The sequence below is a fragment of the Nansenia antarctica genome (assembly GCF_963989245.1).
Source record: "Nansenia antarctica genome assembly, chromosome: 12".
Taxonomy (NCBI): domain Eukaryota; kingdom Metazoa; phylum Chordata; class Actinopteri; order Argentiniformes; family Microstomatidae; genus Nansenia; species Nansenia antarctica.
In genome coordinates this window covers 8,843,370-8,861,358 of record NC_137682.1, presented here as the reverse complement: position 1 = coordinate 8,861,358, position 17,989 = coordinate 8,843,370, and the positions used below count along the sequence as shown (strand labels likewise).

At 42.8% G+C, this 17,989-nt stretch overlaps 1 protein-coding gene across 1 annotated transcript; it reads right to left on the bottom strand.

The window, feature by feature from the left end:
• Positions 1–704: 704 nt before the first annotated feature.
• Positions 705–13,447, bottom strand: afg3l2 (AFG3-like AAA ATPase 2). Its single transcript, XM_080543041.1, has 17 exons — positions 13,230–13,447; positions 11,759–11,849; positions 9,931–10,050; positions 9,463–9,599; positions 8,643–8,795; positions 8,297–8,371; positions 7,683–7,807; positions 6,644–6,917; positions 6,033–6,170; positions 5,545–5,698; positions 5,164–5,271; positions 4,853–4,978; positions 4,502–4,612; positions 3,896–4,011; positions 3,350–3,550; positions 2,810–3,004; positions 705–2,066 (listed from the first exon to the last, which is right to left on the bottom strand). Exons 1-17 carry the CDS (start codon positions 13,332–13,334, stop codon positions 1,824–1,826), a joined length of 2,472 nt encoding a protein of 823 aa, XP_080399167.1. The 5' UTR covers positions 13,335–13,447; the 3' UTR covers positions 705–1,823.
• Positions 13,448–17,989: the final 4,542 nt, after the last annotated feature.

The window sequence follows — 17,989 nt, the reverse complement described above, 5'->3', positions numbered from 1 at the left end:
AGAAATTGGAGACGCGTGGAAATTGTAATACATAGAATGAGGAATGGTACCATCCTTCATTCCATTCCATGCATCACAATGATCCCATCCTCTGATTTCTACCTCTAACAGACTTTCCTGCAATAGATGTACAGTATGCAATTGTTGTCCATAACCAACTGAAAAAGGGAAAATAAAATGTAAAATGCTTGTTAGATAAGTACCATACTTACATAAAGCATCATCTTACTATAGGTACCGTCATGACGTGATGAGGAATGGCAGACAGGAGTTGTAAGGGGAACTATTACAGCATACAGCTCTATCCCCCTCTAGTGGTTTTGGAATGTTTTCATAATTGAGTCCATCAGTCTTTGGCAGGATCATATGTGACATATTCTAAGTCATTTGGTCCACATATCGGCAACCAAACAAACATTTTCTGACTTTTCTTTTGAAACACAGAACTACGTTTCAACGTTGTTGGGAATCACAAACACAAACTCGCTAGTCAAGCCAAACTACTGCAACGCAACGGATTCGATGAGTAATCCCCACTGCTACCTAGTTAACTATAACACTACTTTACATTGTTAGCAGGCTCACAAAACAAGCTGTGTTAGTTGTTCATTTTGATTGCACCTTTGCAGTAACATCATGACTCAAAAACTGCGTTCAAGTTCAATATCATTTTCATATTTGAACACAGCATCAAGACATTCACAATGATTCACAATTCCCAAATACACATATACACATTATATATTACATACCTTCAGTGCTTGAGTCAGTGCAAGTTTTCTATTGAGACACCAAGCATCTCACTCTACACATCTGTAGCAATGAAAATGCATTAATGATTGATTAACCATAGATAAAATGGTTCAAATTAAGTGAACAAAAGCTAGGTGGTCCTCAAGGACTCAAGTGCAACCCACTGAAGGAATATTAATGTGCTACGTACAGTAGCCTAAATGATGAGAACGTCTGACCACAGAATCTGAGGTCACATCAGTGGCACTAAAACAGGTACGTATGATGCATTTAATACTAGTGTTTACAGTATTCAGGCAGTACATGTTTATTTCTTTCATGTGTCATTTTTGTGTTTAATATTTTCATCAGTCATCCATCACCCTTATCAGTTTTTTTCAGAACAAGACAGGAGAGAGAGGAGAGAAGACATTTTGTCTTTACACATTTCATTTGGTTTTACTTTGGCCTCCACTTCACAGAAGCAGAGACAACCAGATGCAAGTTGCAAGCATCATTTGTTTTTCAATCTCTTCCATCTTTCCGTCTACATTACATGTAGACATCCTCAAAAGTCATCAGCCAAATTTGCAGCAGTTTTGGTTGTCTACTTAACTCTCATATGTCCTTAATATGTTCAGCTACACTTGTATTAACCTAACTCACTTAACAAAAGCCAATGAAAGATGATTGCTATACTTATATCTCTGGTAGGGACCACTTCCACTGTTTAAATAGTTCAATATCGAAATTGAAAAAAACATCTTGCCACATAACCCTCCCTTCATCATCTTAAGCCCCCTGGTCCTTGAGGAGTGTTATGAAAGAGAAATCATCAGGGACAAATTACATCAACGTCACTGCCCAGTCCGAGAGAATAGGACATTAGAACATTCAATCAACTAGAACAGATCCTAGCAAAGGACCCAACCAACCAAAGGACCAATCAGAGGTATCCTGGGCATAGCTCAGTCTTTTTTTTACATCAAGTGATGGAGCTTGATGAGGTGACCCTTCAACAAAATCCATTTGAACACCCATTTAGTTTTAATCTTGGTATCGCCCCTACTTCAAAACCCTGTTCCGGAGGTCTAGAAAGGCATCCCTCCAGTGATCTGGCTGGCCACCTGCTCCTCAGTGCTCTCCTCCTTGTCCTTGTTGCGCTCCCTGTTCCAGTCCTTGAGACCCTCTGGGAGGGAGGTGTCCTCGTCCATGCCCCCCGTGCCCTCCACAAAGTCCTCGTAAGTGGACTTCTCTGCAAACGGCCGAGCCCCCAGCAGCTCCACCATGTCGTTTTTGTCCAAAACCTCCTTCTCTAGCAGACGCAGCGCCACCTACGGTAGAGGAGGAGTTTCACATTTAGGTAGGTTTTTCAGTTTCTCATTTTTGTTGAGTGACAGCGTACAGCAGGTCACTCTATCTGTGTGTATTTTCGTATTTTCTGCTAGCTATTACATTCGATTAAAAGGTAGAATCTGTCATTACTGCAACTGGAAAGGCCCACCACTTGGTTTTGGCCAAGGTGTGTCAAATTCTACACAGATTTTCAATTCAAAAGAACCAAACCTTTTCCCTCCTACGTTAGCCTATTGTTTGCGCAGCAATTTCTTTCTCTCTAAGCGTCAGTATTGCATTGTGTGTAAAAAGGAAAATGTATTTAATTAATGCAATAATTAACAATAAAAAAAAAAAAAAAAACTGCCGGTACACATTCGGTATTCGGCCAAGTTTTGGGCTTCGGCCAAGAATTTTAACAGGGTACATCCCTACTTTTTGGGTGAATTATGTGAATTGATCACCTACAGACATTTTACTTTCTTTAGAAAGGATTTTTAACAAATATTCAATCGTTTATAAACTATTTATAAATCATTTATAAAGGTCTTAATCCTTAATCAAAAGTGTTACCTACTGTTACTCTACCCCTCAAAATACCACAAAAAAGTGCAAGAGTACATTTATCAAGGGCAGCAAGAAAAAGTGTGGAAACTTTCATAAACACACAATTGTAACATCCTTCCTACCCCTGAAACCTCAATCTAACCACCACATCACCAGCCACCATGTTCTCCCATACCTTCTCCACCTCTGCCTTCCTCTCAGACAGCAGGCTCATGGTGCGCTCGTAGGCCTCTGTGATGAGTAAACGCACTTCTGTGTCGATCAGGCACGCTGTGGCTTCACTATAGGGTTTCTCAAGGACCATTTCGCCTTGCCGTGGTAAGTCAAAGGAGACATTGCCTACCTTGGCATTCATGCCAAACTGCACTATCTGTGGAAAAATAGCAAAAAGGCACAGCATGTTCCATGACATGTAATGAAAATGGATGGCAAACTGTCCCTATGATGTCTGTCATAAACATATTATAGGCCTACATATCTTACAGTTGTTACGGTTAAAATATGGCACATACATAAACGTATGTATGTAAGTCATGACAATTAAATGACACAATTCATTATTATTGATTTAACACACAACATTACGTAACAAGTTGACAAGTTCCTCAGGGATTGCCTCATCAGAAGGCATATTTTGCGATTAAATTAAAGTTGCATTCAAAAAAAGTTTGCCAAACTCTTCCCTACACTAGTGTGCCCTCTTGAGGAGTCAGACCTGGGCATAGGCACTCTGGGTGACCTTCCTCAGGTCGTCCTGCGCCCCTGTGGTGACGCGGCTGAAGAAGATCTCCTCGGACACGCGGCCCCCGAGCGTCATGCACATCCTGTCCAGCAGCTGCTCCTTGGTGTAGAGGTATTGCTCCTTGGGGAGGTACTGAGCATAGCCCAGACCTTTGCCCCTGGGAATGATGGAAACCTGGGGAGGACAGCACATTTCACAACGTTCAATGATGCAGATTTAGAGTTTATGAGGAGGTGCAGACTGGACGAGACCTTGCCCATACCCAGACCACCCTGCACACTAGGCAAGCTAATTAAAGCTCACCTGGTTTAATAGAAAGAACAAATATTATTTTCATATGGGGAGTGGCCCTGACAGCTGCCACAAGTGGTATTTAAGTTACCATTTAAAAAAAAAAAAAGGATGGTTTATTCTGGGTCAACAATCTTAATTGAGCTGGACAATATAGCATATAACACTGCATCAATCAAGACTAAATCTGCAATTATTTGGTGTTTGAGACCTAGGAGGTGGGCCTACCTTCAGCAGAGGGTCTGCGTGCTCCAGGTACCATCCTGCCACGGCGTGCCCGGCCTCGTGGAACGCCACAGTCTTCTTCTCCTCAGGCTGCAATACCTGAGTTTTCTTCTCGAGACCTGGGTATTCACGCAGAATGAATGAATGAATGAATGAATCTTTATTTCGAACATGATTTAAAATTAAAATAATAAATAACAAATAACTAATATGTAGAGTACAGTCCTATCAGTTGTTCGAAAAGGAGTAGGACGAAGCCTAGGCTTATCCTGTCCTAGCCCTGTTTATACTTAACAATTATGCTTACATTATATAATCCAATTAATTAATACATATATTTCAGTATCATCCGTTCTAATACTTTTTCATTCTTAATATTGATACAACACAAAATAAATAAATAAACATAATGTTCCATTCTTAATACTGAAACAACACAAAATAACAAACATCAGAATGTTTGGACATTCACAGATATGTGCTATTTTACACAGAAATAACGGCAATGTTGATAAAAACAAAGTTATAAAGAAAATCTAAGGCCCAGTAAAGGGGAAAATCATGTAGTTGAGTCAGAAAGTTTAATTGTATACTCCTGTGCTCACTCACCTCCAATCACACGTTCGATAGCCTGCTCAAAGTGCTTCTGGTTGATGGAATCAGAAAGGTGGCGAGCAGCAATCAGCGCAGCTTCATTGCAAACGTTGGCAATATCAGCACCTACAAATTCAAAATATTTGCAAAATGCACATACTCTATGGTCATTCAGACGCATTTCTAGAATACATTTAAGTTATAAAAATAACTGCGTGAGAAAAACGTTCCAAAAATAACTATAAAAATGATCCCTAAATACGGTTAAGAATATGGTAATATCCAACATAGCCTATAAACAACATTATGTGAGGCTTGACACCGATCTTCTATCCTCCATCACTTCCCCTATGCCTCTGCACGGACCTGAGAAGCCAGGAGTTAGGGCAGCCATTTTCCTGGCGAGAGCCTCCTTGTCCATCGCCGTGTCCAGTTTCAAAGGCCTCAGGTGCACTTTGAAGATGGACGCTCTGCCCTTGATGTCAGGAGGACCTGAGGAAAAAGTATTAACATTAAAACATGTATTAATGACATTTTAGTTGTATGGCCTTATTGTATGATTACCAAAAAACAGATAGCTATCGATAGAATATAGAAAAGCAGTAAAAAAAGAAGAGCATTATGCTGTGAGAACAGCGCACATTTACTATTCACAATAAGTGCAGTGGGTTTGTTACCAATGTAAATCTGTCTGTCAAAGCGTCCAGGTCTCATCAGCGCAGGGTCCAGGATGTCAGGGCGATTGGTTCCTGCTAGCACCACCACATTGGTCGCTGAGTTGAACCCTGGTGAAAGACAAAACAGAGAGATGTTATACATAAGCAAAGGACCGTTTAATCGAAAGAAAATCCATAACTGGGTTAGGCTAGGATTATGAATAACTTGAAAAATCTGATGTTTTGTGTCGACATACAAAAGGCTCTGTGCTACCCACCACAGAAAGATTAGTCACCTAAAACATCTAGAAATGAAAAGAACAACTCAATGTCACTACTATAAAGAGACCTCACACCTCCCTCGATTCCCATTCAATGGCTCACTAATGGATAATTTCGTACCGTCCATCTCCACCAGTAACTGATTGAGTGTGTTCTCCTGCTCACTCTGGCCACCGAAGTTCCCTCGCCCTCGCTTGCGCCCGACAGCATCGATCTCGTCGATGAAGAGGATGCAGGGAGCGTTTTTGCGAGCCATGACAAATAGGTCTCGGACCTAGAGTGCACAAAGCACAAACTGCTGTGAGGTTCTAAAGAAAATAACCCCTTGTAAAATGTGCCATAACACTTTTTTTTAAAAACTAGCTACAATATAAGTCATGACAAATCCACTACAAAATGAGCAGGCTTTATAGATAAGACAGTTTGCTGCAAGTGCTCGTCTGAAATGGCAAATCTGCGGCAAGAATCTAGTGACCACAAAGCTTGTTAATCTGCTTACTTCTGGTACATTACGAGTAGGTAAAACAAAACACACAACCATTATTATTAACACATATATTATATCAGACAACAACACAGCACCTGATATTCAATGAGTTGTCACTTACCCTGGCAGGGCCCACGCCCACAAACATCTCCAGGAACTCTGACCCATTGACTGTGATGAAGGGGACATTGGCCTCCCCGGCGGTGGCCTTAGCTAACAGAGTCTTCCCTGTGCCGGGTGGTCCTGTCAAGATGGCCCCCTGTAACATGGAGTAGTAGAGCATAAATGGTGGAGCTCTAGATTTCTAGGGCTTGCTAGCAATGTGTTTAATCTAGCGAGGTCTTCAGTTTTCATGACCATGAAACTAGCAAAGGACTTAAAAAGTAGTCATTTAGTTTGGAAATCTTCGCAGAAACCTGAACATGGAACTTAACCAGCCAGCCAGCAGCATGCATGGCTTCCAATGGCATTGGGTCACTAGTGTTTATTGATGATGTGACAGAAGAGAGAAGTAGATGGATGAATTCTGAAGTGCTTAGGTAGATATACTGTCTGCTCAGACTCAGACAAATTCAGCAAAGTTGATTGGATGGCGCTTCACAACACAGATGGACAATGACCCAAAACATACTGCGTAAGCAAGGCAAAGAAGTGGAATATTCTGCAATGGAGTCCTTTTGCAGAGGTTAGGGTTTTCAATAACATAGTATCGGTTCAATCCTGCCAGCTCACCTTGGGGATTTTGGCACCCAGATCCTCATACTGCTTGGGGTTCTTAAGGAAATTGACAAATTCCATGATCTCCAGTTTTGCCTCCTCACAGCCGGCAACGTCTTTGAACTTGACGTCGATCTCGTCCCGGAGCACCTTGGCCGTGGTCTCGCTGACACTGAAGAGGCCTCCCATCCCCCGCCCTGGTCTACCCGCGCCCGCTGGCCCACGCCGCAACATGAAGAGTAGGAAGCCGATGATGAGCACCGTAGGAAGCATGCTCAGGAGGAAGGAGCTAGAGAGAGAGAGAGAGAGAGAGAGAGAGAAAGAGAGAGAGAAAGAGAGAGAGAAAGAGAGAGAAAGAGAGACATCATATAAGCCTTTTCTCAACTTTCTCAACACGACTCTCCTCAGTCCTCCACACACGTCTGGTTGTAAATGTTCCTCTCCTTACATATTTTCCTCCGATGCTTTTTGAGCATGAAGCGAGTGGAGGACGGAGGAGAGGACAAAAGGAATCGTGTTCCTAACTATTGAGAAAAGGCTATAGTACAGAAGAAAGCTCCACCTACAGGATAACACTGCCCATTGCAGCCTTAGAAACAGTAGTTGATGGAGTACTGTACAGGACATTGCAGAAATGTGTTTAACTAAGCTTATTAACTCACTAACTGCCAAATAATTCTGATAATGTGGTATTTACCTAGCAAAAATACTTTGAGTACAAAATGAGCATCATAATGTATGCATTTTCTGTGAATAAAGTCACCCTAGGCACTAAATGTGTTACGGCCTCGTTAATTAGGAACATAACCTGCACATTTTATAGGTCGGTGACCACTGCATTAGAACATAGACTGTGGAACTATTTATGTGGATTAAAACTGTGTAAAAATGTGTATCTAGTGCATTTAACGGTGCTTGCAACATGCAGTATAACAAATTAATTTCAATTAGGTACTTTCCATTCTTTATTTCATGACAAATTATATTCCGGAATAAATTGGAATAAAAATGCAGTGGATTCCAAATGGTTAAGGATCTCACACAATGAACTCACCCATCGCTCTCTGTGGAGTACACGACTGGCAGACGGTTCTCCCCTTCAATACCCATCTCATACTGAGCCGTCTCCAGGTTCCGTTCAAACGTGTCCACACTACCGATGTTAAACCATACATATTGCTGGGCGAAGAAAAAATAAACAAATCATTAGTAATGATTGATCCGACTACGTCAACAAGGGTACAATAACTTAAAGATGTGTTAGATTAGTTGTTATATCAAAATATCAGTCATGGAAGTCCACATCTAGTGTGGATTTTGTGGGGGAACTCAGACAGCTCGATGAATGGCCCCAAGCAAACTTCCAAAAACTTGAGTTGGGCTCTTTATCTATAATAAATAAGCAAGATTGTATAACAAAAACTGTGTTTAGGGTCAAATTAGTCTTTGAAAGGGGGTGGAAGAGCTGTACCCAGAATTGGTTGCTGTCAATGATCATTTTCAACAGAAATAATCAAAGCCTAACTGAATGCTGTCTGAAATCCTATAGACGGTGGAAGTCCATGACCTTCGCAATCTAAACCCTGGTGATCATGAACTTGGGGAATTTACATTACTGAGGAATAAAACAATTAAAGCAGGATGACATTGGTATAATGAAAAACTCACTCCATCAACTGGAGTCTTTCCAGGTGAAAATGCCACTTTCACGTAGCGCTTATTTACAACTTCCAATCTGTCCACCTGAAAAAAAAAAGACAGTTAAGTGAAATGTGTGCAACAGAAGAGGACAAATCGCTACAGATTTAAGAAACTGAGAAGATGCTGAGATAGAAATCACAAACGGTCAGCACTTCAGACTTACTGCTCATCCAATCCCTTTCCTGTCCACAATGGAAACCAACCACTCTATTGAAACGCTTGTATCAAAGTCACATCGATTACTGTTCCTTACACACTACATTTCACATTATAATGCCACATTAGCTTATGTCAATAATACTGAAATACTTACAACTCCCTTAGAGAGATAGTTATTGACAAAGTCTTTCCAAGTGACCTCTCTTCCCCCTTCACGCAAGAAGAAGTAGTATGTGACTGCTGTCCAAAACGCTGCACCACTCAGGAAGTACATACGGAACTCCTTATCGTCCCATGGCACATCACCCTGAGGACAATAGGAAGAGAAGTAGACTAAAGCCAGACAGACATTGGGCCACTTCAGCCACGAGTACAGGCTGCAAGTGCACAGTGTGAGTTGGGTTGGAAGGCTCCTTTCTACTTGTGCAGTGTAAGGTGTTATTTACATATATGGTTTTTTAATGATAGTTATACCCAATGTAAAAATCCTCAAAATCTGTGATATCCTTTTGATGATGTAATTGATCTGACATCATCTAGAGTTCTCTGCCTGCCCTGTACTTGGAAACAGGTAACACCCCCTCAAATAGAAGTCTGTGTAGTGTGTTGCTAGCCTGTGAGGTCAGAGCAGACCCACCATTTGTCCACAAGGTGTTGTTATATTATATATCCGCTTTATGGATATATTTTAAAATCAGCTACAGTGATTTTGTTATAGCACAGTTCATTTCTATGAAGACAACCAAATGATTCTGTAAAAGGTATCAAATGAGCTATATGTTTACGTTGACAAAATGCATTTTCAGTAGAGTAAGACGGAAATCTATTGATTTGGAAACAATGAGAGAACATTATTCTTTCACCAAGCGAAACTGCTACAGTACAGCGCTGTAGGAGAGACAACACATTTTTAGTAACGATGGAACATTGTTGGTGTTTATATGGGGCAGTGTGCAAGTGACTTAAGTTCTCACCCTCTGAAGCCGGCTATACCAAGTAGACTCTTCTTTTCTGCCTCCTCGTTTTCCTCCTCCGCCTGAGCCACCTCCTCCACCACTACCACCACCGCCAGATCTACCAGTGGCTCTCTGGGCATCAGTTGGCTTGGCATCTGGCAATGACACAATTCATTTTCAGCCTAATGAACAAGTCACCCCACTTGCAAGCAGATAGCATTGGTGTGATGCAATAGTTGACATTAGTGGAATCTCTTGATTAATTTGGTGGTGCAGCTAATCTTTGAAAATCGGTGATGTTACAACCATAAAGTACGTTATAGGCCGTCATAAAAGGAAAACATGATTGAACCCAACGTTTGCTGAAGATTAGTTGTTTTAACAATAACATTTTGTTTGGTGCATATTTGATATGGTGTTTCCCTAGTCCACTGGTCCACTCTAATGGAGAACCCTGAAATAAGAAAAATAAATAAAAAAACAGACCTGAATCACCTTTGGGTGCTCCACTAGCTGTGGATTCTGTGGGTTCACTGCTGTTGGGAGCATTCTTGTCATTCTTGCCATTCTTGCCATTCTTGCCATTGGGGAAGTACTTCTCAAATCCTGAGAGAGAAACATCACACATCACCAAATGAAATCCTGGTGGTGGGCATGAATTCCACCGTCTTTCCAGCTATCTGTTTTATTCTCTCATCTTACAAAATAATTACTTTATCTTAAGATAATGTGTACAGATCTCTTGAAAGACGACTTGAAAGGTTGACACAGTTCAGAAATCTGCAGCTTAATCTCCTTACGCAACATCAAGGCCTCACCTAGCCTATGTGAAACCATGTGTCCGGCTCTACCCATAGACCGACCATGCCCCCCCAACTCTTCTTAACTCACCGGCCCCTCTGAAAACAAAGTCTGCCACTTTCACTTTATCCTTCTCTGGTTCACACTTGATCTCCACTCCCATGAACGAGGCAGGAGGAGGTCTGGGCTCACTGTCCACTCTGAAGGCCACAAACACCACCTCGCCCTTCACAACGATGCTCTCTTCAACCTGTCCCTTGCTCATGGAGCTATTCCCTCTGTCTAAGAACCCGGTCACAGTGACCCTGATACTGAAGAAACCTGGACTTGACCCCCAGTTCCCACTATTACCCCCAACACAAACCTCCCTTTCCTCGCTAAAACCCTGGAACGCAACGTCACCTCCCAACTCCCAAGCCAAATGATCACTAATAACCTGTTTGAACCTCTACAGTCCAGATTCCTCTCACTCCACCACAGGATTGAAACTTCCCTCTGTCAATTACCTCCTCCCATCTGCTGGTTCTTGTGGCCTCAACATCCTTATCTGTGTCGCAAAATGTTATTCACCAGGTTGCAGAATCTGGGTGCTGACTGCTGAGGGCTCTTCTCCTACCTCACTCCTAGAAAACACCTCGTCCACTTAAACAGCGGCAACTCCGACTCTGCCACTGTCACAAAGCGTGTCCCCATTGGCTCAATCCTAGACCCCTTACTATCTACATACATACTCCCCCTTTGGACAGATCCTCTGCAACTTCAACCTCGACCAACCGCCACTGTTATGGCGATGACACAACATGACTGACTACTACATCATCAGTACCAAATCCCTACTGATCCCACCCCTGGGAATTTGGTCTCTGAGTCATGAAAACCTGGATGCAACATAACTTTCTCAACAGCAACAACACAGAGCTCCTCCTTATTTGGCACCTAAACGCCAAAGCATCCCTACTGCACTGCACACCCTCTCATTCGAGCGTTACATCAGCAACACAGCCTGTCTCATTTCTTCCACCACGGCAACATTGGGCACCCATGTCCTCTATGACCTTCACTTGTATTCTTTATTATTTATCCTTTATTTAACCAGATAAGGCAAAGTGAGATTCTCATCTCTTTTACAGGTGAATAATTATAGTAAGTATAATAAGCTACAAAATCCTACTCCTGACCTACAAACCACTCCACAACCCACCCGGTCACCTCACCATCCCCCAAATCCAACCTCTCCACTGCCCCCAGTCTCTGGAACTCACTACCCCCATCCTCCATAACCATCCTTTAATCGCCTCAAAACCCGCCACGCCATCATCTGTCCCCTGTAGTACACCCGCCCCCCCAACCCCCCCCCCCCCCCCCCCCCCCCCCGTCTTCTCTATGCCATTAACTTCTTTTTGTAAAGTGTCTTTGGGTCATAGCAATATATAGTATATTATATGATTATTAGATCATCAAATCAATGAGTGTGTAGGAGAACCCAATGCAGTTAAACACTGAGGAAACATACCTTTCGGCGGTTTGGAGCAAAGTCTTCGATAGGCACCTAAAACATTAGCGACGAACGCCTCCCTTTCAAGAGTGTCAGCTTGGCTTGAGACCTTTGAAATAGAAAGAGATTATGTATTCATTATTAGTGTTTGTAGCAAACACTCATCACACTTCATGTTAGTTGGGCATTACTCTTATCCAATATAGGGCCTACAGCTAAAACAATTCACAGTTATACAATCAGCTGACTCCATGGCACAAGTCAGGCCCAATTCATATCAGTGATGGTATCAACAATAGGACATACCAGGAGAGTCAGTGCCAAACTGCACGTTCAACTTTCATGCTGAAGACCACTGCTCGATAACCAAGGCAAATCGTGAGTTTAGAATGAGAAGGTTCTATCTCCGTTTAGAATGAGAAGGTTCTATCTCCGTTTAGAATGATAAGGTTCTATCTCCGTTTAGGGCAGTTCAGAGATATTGAGCGTCAACGTTTTTCCATTCCATTATGTTTTGTGAGATGGAACCTTTGTATTTTATGAATTACTAACTCAAAAATGTCAACATTTTAAAAATAACACCACACAGGCATTAATAAACACCTAATGGATATTATGTACAAAAAACTCAATTTTGACAAAAATTGAGATAGAACCTTATAATTCTAACGTCACGAAATGTCATCCATAGATAACAAGTTAACCCAGGCATAGCAGTTAGACCTACTGTAACATTATGTATCTTTCTTACATGACAAGCAATTAATTAAGCATTAAGTCTTATCCATGAGGCCTCATGTTGTATAATTATCCAACAACACAACAGCAAAGTCATTCGTAGGCCTGTCTGTCATGGCGGTCAATCTAATTGCTGGAATGAACTGGAACGTTATGCAGTTATGAAAGAAATGTCAAACATGATCAAACCAAACATGACGCATTCAAGAATAGTTGTTTATGTTTCTATTGGGGAGATTCTTCTGATTCATATGACATCGTAGAAGAAGGTCACACTTACACAACACTAAAACACCGTGATATTAACATTGGACATTCATTGTGGAGCACTGTCTGTCCGGGGATTAGTCTGACCCCCTGGAAGCTAGCTTTGTAAACAAGACTGACAGTTGAACATTTTGAAGTGCGAATAACACAACGGTCCAGGTCAAACGTGTTTGGGTCGTTACGATGGGTAATCGTGAGCTTAGAATTATAAGGTTCTATCTCCGTTTAGGGCAGTTCAGAGATATTGAGCGTCAAAGTCTTTACATTCCCTTATGTTTTGTGAGATGGAACCTTTGTATTTTATGAATTACTAACTCAAAAATGTCAACATTTTAAAAAGAACACCACACAGGCATTAATAAACACCTAATGGATCAGATGAGATTATGTAAAAAAAAACTCAATTTTGACAGAAATGGAGATAGAACCTTATAATTCTAACATCACGCAGTGGTAACATGCTGCAACCAGAAGCTTCTATTACCAGTCTGGCAGCGCAGCCTCTTGTTGTTACGAGTGGAGGAGGCAGCAGCACTTTAAACATATTCCTGCATATTCCTCTGGACAGGTGAAGGTATCTGTGGGCCATTATCACCCCTGCGACACGCTGAAACCTTCGTTATTGAATAATATGTAAAGTCAAATGTGTGGCAAAAACAAGCAGCTGACGACTTTTCTCACGCAACATTATCCCGTTCCATAACACCATCCGGCCGCCATGACACTTCTGACACTACGTGCTGACGTAATAACTCTCTCTGGTAAATACGTGCTGCGTGATAACTCTCTCTGGTTAATACGTGCTGCGTCATAACTATCTCTGGTAGTACGTGCTGCGTAATAACTCTCTCTGGTTAATACGTGCTGCGTAATAACTCTCTCTGGTAAATACGTGCTGCGTGGTAACTCTCTCCGGTTAATACGTGCTGCGTAACAACTCTCTCTGGTTAATACGTGCTGCGTAATAACTCTCTCTGGTAAGATCTCCAAGGACCCGACCCACCCTGGGCACGAACACTTTGTCAAGCTGCCCTCGAACAGGAGGTACAGGACCCCGGCCGCTAAGACAAACAGACTGAAGGACAGCTTCTACCACAGGGCCGTCAAGGCCCTGAACACAGAAAAGGCCTAAGTTCTGGGCCCAGGACAAGTCCGAACGGATTGTATGGCAGCTAGTGCTGAGGCACAAACATGTACATTTTCAAGCCTGCAAACTGTGACACTTTAAAAAAATGTGAAAAAATACTTTCTTGTGAAATATGACAACCCTAGTTGACTATCTGTGCAGTATAGTACAGTGGATTGTGTACATAGCCTCTATTGATGTAAACCAGCTCCTTACCTTCTTGTGATTTTATGCATCTATGCTTTTTCCAAAATGTGTTTCTTTTTCCTTTCCTAAACACCAGGGGAGCCTCCCCTCCTAAATTTCGTTGTTTGGTACCTGTACTGTAACAATGACAAATAAAGTCTATCTATCTATCTATCTAATAACAAAGTGAGGGAACCAAGAGGCGTGACTTTTTTTTAGCTTTTTGAGGTAATGCGAGCCGGACAGCATACCAAGCGAAATACTGTCCCCTGGTGGACGGCGGTATACCCTTCAGTTGTGTAATAATAATAACAATAATAATAATAATAACTTTATTTGTACAGCGCTTTTCCTGCAAACGTTGCAGCTCAAAGTGCTTTAATCATTATTTATATAATCTTAATTTAATTATTTTGAAACTTAAATGCAATATTAAAAGGATGGATTTTTATAATCTTAATTTAACTATTTAGTCATTTAAAGGCAATATTTTTAGTTTTTAGTCTTGACTTGAACATATTTAGGTCCTTTAGCTAGTTAGCTAACATTAGCATTATTGACCCACCCAGATCGGAAAAAGGATTCTCCACAAGATATATTATTATATGTAGACATCACCGAACTGGAGCTCTGGCAGCGACTTCGCTGTTTTTTAGTGACTGAAATACTGGGGGGGGGGGGGGTGCTGTATATGGATCGCAAGTGTCCAAAATGTGTAGTGTGTTCACATATCTTTGTTTTTCTTCTTTTGAGAGGTGATCTAAATAATCGTTGCTTGAAACAGGTGTTTTGCGCCAGTCATGAATTTAGGTATCATCTTTTAGCTGTTGGGCGGAGCTTCTTTCACTCATGTCTCTGGTTGTTGGTGGGCGGAGCTTCTTTCACTCATGTCTCTGGTTGTTGGTGGGCGGAGCTTCTTTCACTCACGTCTCTGGTTGTTGGTGGGCGGAGTTTCTTTCACTGACGTCTCTGGTTGTTGGTGGGCGGAGCTTCTTTCACTCATGTCTCTGGTTGTTGGTGGGCGGAGCTTCTTTCACTCACGTCTCTGGTTGTTGGTGGGCGGAGCTTCTTTCACTCACGTCTCTGGTTGTTGGTGGGCGGAGCTTCTTTCACTCACGTCTCTGGTTGTTGGTGGGCGGAGCTTCTTTCACTCATGTCTCTGGTTGTTGGTGGGCGGAGCTTCTTTCACTCAATGTCTCTGGTTGTTGGTGGGCGGAGCTTCTTTCACTCATGTCTCTGGTTGTTGGTGGGCGGAGCTTCTTTCACTCACATCTCTGGTTGTTGGTGGGCGGAGCTTCTTTCACTCATGTCTCTGGTTGTTGGTGGGCGGAGCTTCTTTCACTCAATGTCTCTGGTTGTTGGTGGGCGGAGCTTCTTTCACTCATGTCTCTGGTTGTTGGTGGGCGGAGCTTCTTTCACTCATGTCTCTGGTTGTTGGTGGGCGGAGCTTCTTTCACTCACGTCTCTGGTTGTTGGTGGGCGGAGCTTCTTTCACTCATGTCTCTGGTTGTTGGTGGGCGGAGCTTCTTTCACTCACGTCTCTGGTTGTTGGTGGGCGGAGCTTCTTTCACTCATGTCTCTGGTTGTTGGTGGGCGGAGCTTCTTTCACTCACGTCTCTGGTTGTTGGTGGGCGGAGCTTCTTTCACTCACGTCTCTGGTTGTTGGTGGGCGGAGCTTCTTTCACTCATGTCTCTGGTTGTTGGTGGGCGGAGCTTCTTTCACTCACGTCTCTGGTTGTTGGTGGGCGGAGCTTCTTTCACTCACGTCTCTGGTTGTTGGTGGGCGGAGCTTCTTTCACTCACGTCTCTGGTTGTTGGTGGGCGGAGCAGTGGCGGACTCAGGGTGTTTGAAGGGCAGGGGCGAAAACATGGGACCCCATCAGTGCACATGGTCAAGTTTAGACCATTGGAAGGGCAGCCAATAGGGCACATCCTCTAATTTTGCCACTCAAAAGGGCACTTTAGTGCAATGTTTTTCAACTATGGGGGCACATGGTCAAGTTTAGACCATTGGAAGGGCAGCCAATAGGGCACATCCTCTAATTTTGCCACTCAAAGGGGCACTTAAGAGAGACATTTTTCAACCGTGGGGGCACCAGGAGGGGCCGTCGCCCCCCCTGCCCCCCCTTGATTCCGCCAGTGGTGGGCGGAGCTTCTTTCACTCACGTCTCTGGTTGTTGGTGGGCGGAGCTTCTTAGTAGCGGTACGCCGGGAAGATGGTGGACACCAGAGTGGTTGACTGACTACGAGTGAAAGGGACGGGGGTGACCGGAGGATTGTTCGTTAGAACTTTTTGGTCAAGTGACAACCAGTTACATAGATGAAGGAGCGCAGCCTGAGTGCATATTAGTCACCGACACTATCCCATGTCCGCTGCTTGGCTGTACGACCAACGCCAGCAGACAGCCAGGCAGTTTGAGGTTGCCAGGTTGAGGTTGCCAGGTTGAGGTTGAGGTTGCCAGGTTGAGGTTGAGGTTGCCAGGTTGAGGTTGCCAGCCAGTTGTGGAGCTGGAGGACAGTCCGCAGGTTGAGGTTGCCAGGTTGAGGTTGCCAGCCAGACAGTTCGCTAGCCAGCTTAGCTAGCTATATTTCCAAGGGTTAGGGTTATATTTCCTAGGAGCTGCAGGAATGTCCACACCTCGTGAGAGCTATTATGTTACCTAAAGCGTGCAAATGACTAGCAAAATTATCTTGCTAGTTTAGTTAAGCTTGGAAATATGAGCTGTCATTCAACGTGAGTTAGTTAGCTAAGATAGCTTAGCTTAACTGTAAATTGACAGCTCACTCGTCTGCCAAGGCCAGAACATATGCTAATTATGCTTAGCATCAGCTGACACTCTCTGACTGTGTTATGCCACGGTTATATCAGTTGATTTTGGGGTTGTCACCCAAAAAGAGACGTGAACTAGTTGGTTTAAAGATTTGAAATGGTCTGATCTCTCATCAGACACAGACAGAAAGTGATCTAGTAGTAAGTAACAGTGGCTGGTAGCAGATAGCTTAGCTACTCCAGAGAGCTGTTAAAGCACTGCCATACCCCCACCCACCCGTCTGGATCTTGGTTGACATCAAACATGTAAGTATGACATGTTTATATCCTTGATCACATGATGCTTGACTCAAAAACTAGCCAAATGTCAGTCCATAGGTTTTCTTTTTTATTATTAGAAGACAAGTGCCATATTAAGCTGAGGCTAGCAACTTAGCTACTGGCTATAGCTTAGGCCAGCCAACGCCTACCCTAACATTAGCAGCAATCTGAGCTAGGGAATCTTGACAGGCTTTAAAAGCATCACATTCAGAAGAGATCTGAATGCCTAAGTGAGTTAAAAACCAAGCATTAGCTAAGGATTTACACTTGTGTATTGATTACACTCATTGACAATCTTAGGTGGAGGAACATTACAATTCAATTACAGTGGTAAGGTAATTTTTAGCACACACTTAACTAGCTGAGACCCATTAGGAATATAGCATAATACAATTGTATTGATGACACACTGATTGACACTATTGACAGTATTTGGAAATGATAGTCTAGGTGGAAGAACATATACGTTGCAGTTTGTTATTGAACAAAACAGAAGGTTAAAGGGATAGTTGAAGTCTGTGGACATGGAGCCATTTCTATCCATTCTTTGGTTCTGTTCACCAAGCAGAATGGTCACTAACCATTAACTGTTATTTTTAACAATTAAAAAAAAGAAAATGCTGTAACCAATATACCCTAAATAAGCATGTTTCAAATGTCATGCCTGAATCATCTCGGGGGCGGCTGTGGCTCAGGAGGTAGAGCCGCGCCGTCTGATGATCGCAAGCTCCGTGGTTCGATCCCCGTTTGTCGAGGTGTCCTTGGGCAAGACACTGAACCCCAAAACTGCTCCCAATGAGCAAGCCGGTGCATTGCATGGTAGCTTGCCGCCATTGGTGTG